This window comes from Aphis gossypii, unplaced genomic scaffold (genome assembly GCF_020184175.1).
Source record: "Aphis gossypii isolate Hap1 unplaced genomic scaffold, ASM2018417v2 Contig00729, whole genome shotgun sequence".
NCBI lineage: Eukaryota > Metazoa > Arthropoda > Insecta > Hemiptera > Aphididae > Aphis > Aphis gossypii.
In genome coordinates this window covers 20,904-29,042 of record NW_026083253.1, presented here as the reverse complement: position 1 = coordinate 29,042, position 8,139 = coordinate 20,904, and the positions used below count along the sequence as shown (strand labels likewise).

Below are 8,139 nucleotides of genomic sequence, written 5' to 3'. Positions count from 1 at the left end.
CGTGTGCGCGTGCACGAAACCACTAAACTCGCGTCCGAACGATCCGATAAAACCTAGAACCCCCCGACAACCGTGGGAAGTGATCAGTGTCGATTTGATGGGACCATACCCACGTTCCGGTATGGGAAAATCATACATACTGGTAGCAACCGACTGTTTTAGTAGGTGGACCGAGGCTTACCCCCTAGGAACAGCAACCTCTAAAACAATAATCGAAACACTAGAACGCGAGTTCTTTTCACGTTTCGGTTACCCGCGCGTGTGTCTCAGTGATAACGGCCCCCAATTCGTGTCAAACGAGATGCTAAACGCGTTAGAACGTTGGGGAACACAGGGTTGGACTACTCCGATTTACCATCCGAGGGCCAACCCAGTCGAGCGCCGAAATCAGGATTTGAAAAAAGGTTTGCGCGCACAACTTATCGACGGCAACCACAAATCTTGGGATACAAAACTACCCTCAATTCTATTCGCGATACGGAACAGGTGTAATGAACAGACATGCTACCCACCCGCGGTCCTCGTTCTCGGCAGGGAATGCAAGAGACCCGGAGATTGGGCACTGTCAAATTCAACACCTGACAGTATCGGGGGAACACAGGAAGAGAGGGTAGTACGGGAACAACAAGTTTTAAGTAAAAAGGTAGGGGTACAACCGAGCGCGAACACCGGGACACCGGCGAAGTTCCGCAAGGGCGATGTAGTATACTACAAAGCACACCACCTATCGAAAGCACATTGTAATTTCCATGCCGGTTTCGCACCAAAGTGGTGGGGACCGGTAGGGCTGGCGAAGCAAGTCGGAAAAGGAGTGTTCCTGACCGACCAGCAGCCACCGCGGAAAATACATGTGTCTTGCCTAAAACGCGCATCCACGGGACAAAATTAAAATGAATTATATTCTTTCTTAAATGTAATTTATATCACCACCGTCATGCAAATCAAAGATTTTTTTTTTTTTTTGTTGTTGTTTGTTCTGTTCGCTGCGCCCCTCTTACCCCGCCTAACAGGAGTTACGGACAACATGAGCGGCCAAAACGTGGAAAAGTGGCAGCAGGTGGCCGACCTCATTGCGCAACTGGGGTTGATGGGAGCGGACCAGCCGACGACAGCCGCCCAGGTCAACAGAATGACCACGCAGCAGCTGCTGCAGGACCCAGTGCGAGCGGCCATCTATCGCCGGGGTTGGGATGATCGGACGGCAGACATCCAGCGGACCCTGCAATACCAGCCAAGGTCCACACGGTTGCCGCCGACCACATCGGCGAGGCCGCCGACCATTTCAGCGAGGCCGCCGACCGCACCAGCGAGGACGCCACAAACGGCAGGACGATGGTCGTCACGGCCGCCAGCACCAAGGCCGCCACGACTGTCAGCGCCGAGGCCAAGACAGCCGAGGCCGGCAGCACCAACGGCGGCCGAGGTGGCAGCCGTACGGGTCCCCAACCCCGTGACGATCCAGGAACCAGCACCGGTACCAGGACCGTCAGGGGCACCCGTCATATCGACGGTGAAGGAGCGGACGGAGGCACAACTGAGCGGAACCGTAAAAAGTTCCGAAAGCTAAGGAGAAGATGAAGGCCCGGGGAGTCGTGGCAAGCCAGCAACACCGGCTAGCCAAGCACCCGAGGCCAGAATCTGATCCCGAGGCCCCCAGCCAACCTCCACCCGAACCGTCAACGTCGACAGCAATGGAGGTGGACATACCGGCGACCGAGGGCGAGACGCCCGAGGAGCCGGTGGCAACCACCAGCCAGGCGCAACCAAGCCAAGTCACCCGACCGGAGGCACCCTCCGAGGACGATTGGCTAGCTGCGTCAGGTCTGTTGCTGGACGGGCTGCCGGAGATGGAGGACGACAAACCGTTCTGCACTCCGATTGGGTCACCAAACCAGTCCTAAGTGCTGCTCAGGTAAGGCGAGCCTACCTCAAGCTAAGGCGAGAGGTAGCGCAAGCCGCACCACACCCCCAAAACGACCGACCCCGGTACAAGTACACCCGTTTGGCGGTTTGGGGGGGGAGTATGACACGGTACGCAACGGCTGCCAGTACAAAGTACAGGCATCGCAGCGACCGGTCTGCACCTTTATCAACCGCCATCACGGACTACGACAAGACGGTTCTGTCGACTCTCCCACCAACGCCCCAAAGGCTAGGCAGGACGGGAAGACAGGTCGTGCTGAACGAGTACCGGCCGCCGGCGGTCGAACTCTCTTGCGTTAACCGTCGAACAGCGTAGACCAAAAAGTTCGACAACCCACCTAACGGTATAGCCACACTATCGGCTTACTTCTGGTTTTTTTTTCATTTTTTATTTTCTTTTGTTTTTTTTTGTTCTTCGTTGTGCAAAACAATAAAAACACACCCCCACACATCCGTGTAGCAAACCAGTGCGTTATTTATTTCCGTGTGTGTGTGTGGTGTCCCCCCCTATACTCAATCGAGACCGGTGAACCGCGGTCGCCTACAAGCACACTACCGTCGTCACCGCGTCATATTCATACCCATAGACTGGTACAATTTTGTGAGGAATGTAAGAGGCAAAATACCTCTTAAAGTAGTTGAAATGGAAATAGACAATGTCAATAAAGAAAAAGTAAATTGGTTGAAAATCAGATGGTTACGATATGATAAGAATTTTGCACTATTCAATTCAAAACTACACTTGACTTGACCCTGATACCCTATTCCGCATTATTAGGTTAAAAAAAAAAACAACTGGTAATTCCACAGGCATACAATAAACCAAATCTGATTGATTCAGAAAAAAAGAAAGATCTTCTTAGTTTACTACCTGTATGCGCCCAACACTTAGGGCTTTCGAAGGACCACTGGGTAATGCCAGAGAACAATAATTGCCAAAGCTGGCCAATTCTAACTCTAAACGCCGACTAAGTGGCGGGTAGGCAACCAAATATATTTGCGCCTTATAAGTTGCGCGTAGTCCATTTATGTGCACGACGATGACAACGATTAAGGACTGGAGGTGGAATACATGGGATACAGGAAATGCAGTTTAGTTAATTGGGGAAATGTCTCTGTGGTCGAGTCGGTCTGGTGCAATGACCACAGAGCTCACACAAATAGGGGCCTTAACCCGGCCTTAACTAACTTAAACTACCGATGCCTAAAGATGACGAGGAACTGGTAACTGGAAAGTCGCTGACTGGAAGACCTGGACGGCCTCTCACACACCACGGCGGGTGCTGGCGGTCTTATGCAAAGTTATACATAATAACTGACGACGATAGTACGCACAATACACACAGACAAAACAGGAACAAGACGTAATGCCAACACGGTATAATAATTGTTAATAATAAAACAATATGGACTTTTTATTTTCGCTGCAATAGCAGAATAACAAAATTCGCAAAAGGTACGAAGAAAAAACAAACAACAAGGGCGTTGGCCGAACAAACAATAATAATAATAATTAACAAGTGAATTCAGTAATACGAAAAAAGATATAAAACATATGCGGTAAAAGGCCGACCAATAATTAAATAATATAATAAGAAAACAAAGAGAATAAATATATAGATAGTATAATAATATTGAGATAATTGACAATGAAAACGTAGAGGAGTGAAGGAGACGGGAGAGATTAGGACGGCATCGTCGAGCACATCGGCGCGACGATAAGCGATTAGCTTTGGGCGCGAACACTACCGCTGATAGATCCTTTGTATCATCCGTTTTACCATGGAATTAAAACCAAGTCCTAACAAACAGCTGCAAACTCAAATGAAAGCTCATCAGATGATGAATAGTTTTCAATTATTTACCTTTTTATGAGTAGGTTACATTTTTAATTGTTAATATTATATTATTATATTTTTATTATTATTTTGTCATATTATTAACCATTTTTTATGAATATCTAGGTTACATTTTTAATAATATTGTTAATTATTTTTTTTTAAAAAAACTATAAATGTATAGTACTTACTATATTAATTTATTACAAGTCAGAGTTTTTATTTAATTTTTCATTTGCATATAATGTTATTTTCTAAGTCTGAACTCTAATAAATTGAGATTTTAAAGCAATAATAATATCGTAATGATTTTTTTTCAAATTTTTAGAAAATACAAATTATGTGTCAAAATATGTTATGTTATTAATTTATGTAAAAGAAAAAATGACTGCATTTTACATTCCTAATGTTACTAAAAATAATAGAGAATATTATTTTTTTTCGATTATTAGTTATTCATATGAATATTACACATGCATATTGCACATATACATGGTTAGACAAAAATAAACAATGAAATAACTCATAAAGTAGAATTTTTGTATTTGAATAATTGTTGATTCTTTAAAATCGTTATCCTGTAAAGTAGTTATTTTGCACATATCATGCTTCTTCTACACTCTCGCGAGTTTGCCTCGTCACGAGGTTGAACGAGGCGAGGTGATGAGAGGCGCTAGCTCTATACTATCGCCGAATCGACGCGAGGCAACCATCTACATTCTCGTTTTATTCGAATTAGTTGTTTGTACCTGGCCGTGCAGAATGGACGTGGTTGAAGTAAATGCCGCAGCAGCATTATGCGCCTTTGCATGTTATGTGGAAAAAAGAAGATGGCGGATGACTAAAATACTCCAAAACAGAACAAAGTAAGTACCTACATTAAAGTTGCTAATTTTCGATAAGTACAACATTATATTACATAAATATTGACATTTACGGTTATGTTTCAGATCAACTATGGATCATGTATTTACAGAGTTGCTTTTTGAACCATCAGGTGAATTTGAAAATTTTATACGAATGTCCTCATCAGACTTTGAATATATATTAGACAAAATATCACCCATCATATCTAAAAACGACACTCAATTCAGAGAAACGATACCTGCCAAAACAAGATTTCCTATCACTCTAAGGTTCTTAGCTACTGGAGATAGCTATAAAATCTTGCATTTTTTATTCAAAGTATCTAGTCAACTAATTTCACAGATCGTGCCTGAAGTATGTAATGCAATTAACGAACACCTGAAAGATGAAATAAAGGTAAAATTGTTTACTAATGTAAAGAAATTAAATTAAACTAGTGAATAATATATAACAAGAACATTATTTATTTCATAGTATAAACGTTTTAAGAAAGAAAACAATTAAAAAAAAAAAAACCTAAAATAAAAAATAATCATAACTTTTTTATACATTCTTAAAAAACGTAACACCTTTTTTGTAGGTATATACTATATATTTTAATTTAAAAAAACAAAATAACATTTTTGAGGGGGCCGAAGTATAATATTAATAACATACGAGCTCGGACACCTAACTTTTATTTTACGCCGCTAACACCTAGGTCTAAAAAATATATTATAGAGGACGAACTGGTGTAGTGGGTGTAATAGCTCGAACAGTAGTGGTCGGGATCGCCTAGCAATTACTGTCGGCTATGTAGTGATTGTTGTGGATTATGTGTATTTGTGTATTAATGTGTGTATGTATGTGGGTGTGTGTACAAAAAACAATAATAATAAAATGGTAACACGGTTTTTGGTAAATAAGTTGCTGTTGCTGTATAATACACAATAATAATAATGACACAAATATATAAAAAATCACAGCAACACAGATGTAAAAATTATGATAATAAATAAATAAATAATAATAATTAGTTCACGGCTCTTATAGCCAGCAGTATAAAATAATAATAATTAGCGCACGGCTCTTATAGCCAGTAGCATAGAATAAAATAAATAATAAAATAATAATGTACAACCCTTATGGCTGATCAGAATAAATTACAATAATATTATAGGCAGCTGTTTAAGCTGTTAGCTCGTGTGAACTTAAGTATAAAATATAAAAAGAATACGTGGCCCTTATCTCTTAACAGATTCAATATAAAATAAATAACAACAAAAAGAATAATAAAAACTTACAGTTGTGGAGCGCAGTCTAGCTAGCTGGTCCTGTGCTAAAATGATATAAAATAATACACAATATATAATAATAATAAGTGACGATTTACACACGTAAAATCAACACAACAATATAATAATAATGCCCTTGTGGCTCACAATAATAAAAAGATAATGTAATTAATAATAATATAATAATACGCTGTGGCGATTAGCGCCCACGCAATGTGATATAAAATATAAGTATAATGTATAAAAAAGGAGGTATACGTGGCGGTCGGCGCCAGCGACGATCACACAACAAAATATAAAAAATACGATTTTACTCGATACAATATTAATAATTGCGGCGGACTATCTCACACGACGGACGGAGAAAGACAAAAATTGCGGCGGCCGTGTCCAGTAATATCCGCGTAGGCGGCGGCGTGCGATAACATTTAATCTACATATTATATAACTCACAAGACACATTCAATACGAAAATAAAACAATACAATAAGTGATATAATATGTGTGTGTGTGACCAGCTGTCCTCTGTGCCCAGTGATAATGCTAATTAAAAAATATCGATTATTATGTTGCGGCGGCAACAATTTTATTAAAAAAACTATACAATCTTGTATACAGGGTGATTTTTTTTATCAAACAACACTCATTATTTCAAAAAGTATTAACTTTTTTCAATTTTTTTTTCTTCAAAATTTTAGATTTACACTGTTCTAGAATTTGTAGAACTCTTTATTATTTTTCGCTCTTATATTTATTAGGTAAACCATTATCAACTTCTGATTTTCAAATAACATCCTATACTTTAAATTTCATAAATTAAAAACTATTTTTTTTATGAATTATTACGTTAAAATGTTCATGTTTACATGAGCCCCTCAAAGTTAGGTAGTTTTAGGAAGGTTAGCGCAATTCGCCCCACAAAGGTGATTACTGATTGATCATAATAAAACTTATCAGTTGTAAAGACCGGAAGTTATACCTATTATGTAGTAAATCCGTTATCATTCAACCCAAGGCATAGCGGTTACCTGATCCTACATACCTACAATAACACATGATTATTTGGTACCTATAACTAATTGGACTGCTACTGTAGATTATCGCTTTCGATCCCAATTAATCTCTTTTCTATGCTGATGACTAGAGACCGGATTTTTATGTTTTTACATCTTTTTACTGAGAGTATGCAGCTCCAATTGGATAAGCTTTCTGGACGATTCATTTACCTATGATCTGATATAAAAAAGTTTTTAGAGCATAAAAAAGAATATTTCAAGGTTAAAGAATATTTTGTGCAAAAAACATGTTTTAGGATTATATTGGTATATTGGGATTTAATTTGAATATTTTATAATTATAAAAAATCTAATAGTTTATAAAAAAAAAATCCAAAACAATTTTTATAATAGTATCATATTATTTATCTTGATGAAAGGAATATTGAAAAGAACATAAAATTGATAAGAAAATCAATTATAATAATAATAATTATTTTCTATATATTCTCTTTTCTTATTTTTATAGACGGACCATGGTAGTTGCATAGAATATACAATAGAATAGTATTCTATGGTAGTAGTTCCCGCGTTCTACATGGGTAGCACTGATCGTGTTCCGCAAACTTTATTGTCCTATGCTTCTGCGCATGTGCGTAGAGTACGCTAACGTCTCTATCTGTGATATACTGATATCATGGAATACAGATATCAAATAATCTTTACAAATTCATTACTCATTTATTGTTAAGTCTCAAATGTATTACTACTACTACTACTAACTACTAGTGTATTAAGTATCTTGTTTTAGTAAATTAAAATGCCGAAAATCTCCTCTAGTTTTAAAATTTTATTGAATCAATGGATCGAACCATTCAATAAACTTTCAAATATATTTACCACAGATGGATCCATTGTAATTTGTCAGGTTTGTACCAAACAAATACCTTGTAAAAAAAAAAGTCGAATTTTACAACATGCTTCTACTGCTTTTCATATCGAAAACCTAAAACGCAATGATTTAAAAATGAAACAAGCTCTCTTATCTGTACCAAACAAACCAGAATCTAATTTTTATGATGATTTATGTACGAGTATGATTGCTGCCAATATACCTTGGTACAAATTACAAGTTCCTAAATTTAAATGTTTCTTAGAGAAATATACCAACAAGCATATACCAGATGAGAGTACTTTGAGAAAAAACTATCTACAACCATGTTACATCCAAGCAATTGAGCA

The 8,139-nt window shown here is 38.6% G+C and overlaps 1 protein-coding gene across 1 annotated transcript; it reads left to right on the top strand.

Annotated features, from left to right (window-relative positions):
• The first annotated feature begins 1,024 nt into the window (after positions 1-1,024).
• Positions 1,025-1,567, top strand: LOC126555163 (proteoglycan 4-like). Its single transcript, XM_050210120.1, has one exon. The coding sequence runs from the start codon at positions 1,025-1,027 to the stop codon at positions 1,565-1,567; it is 543 nt and encodes a 180-aa protein (XP_050066077.1).
• Positions 1,568-8,139: the final 6,572 nt, after the last annotated feature.

Coding starts and splice junctions, on each gene's coding strand:
- LOC126555163 (XM_050210120.1), top strand. CDS start 1,025: ATGAGCGGCCAAAACGTGGAAAAGTGGCAGCAGGTGGCCGACCTCATT.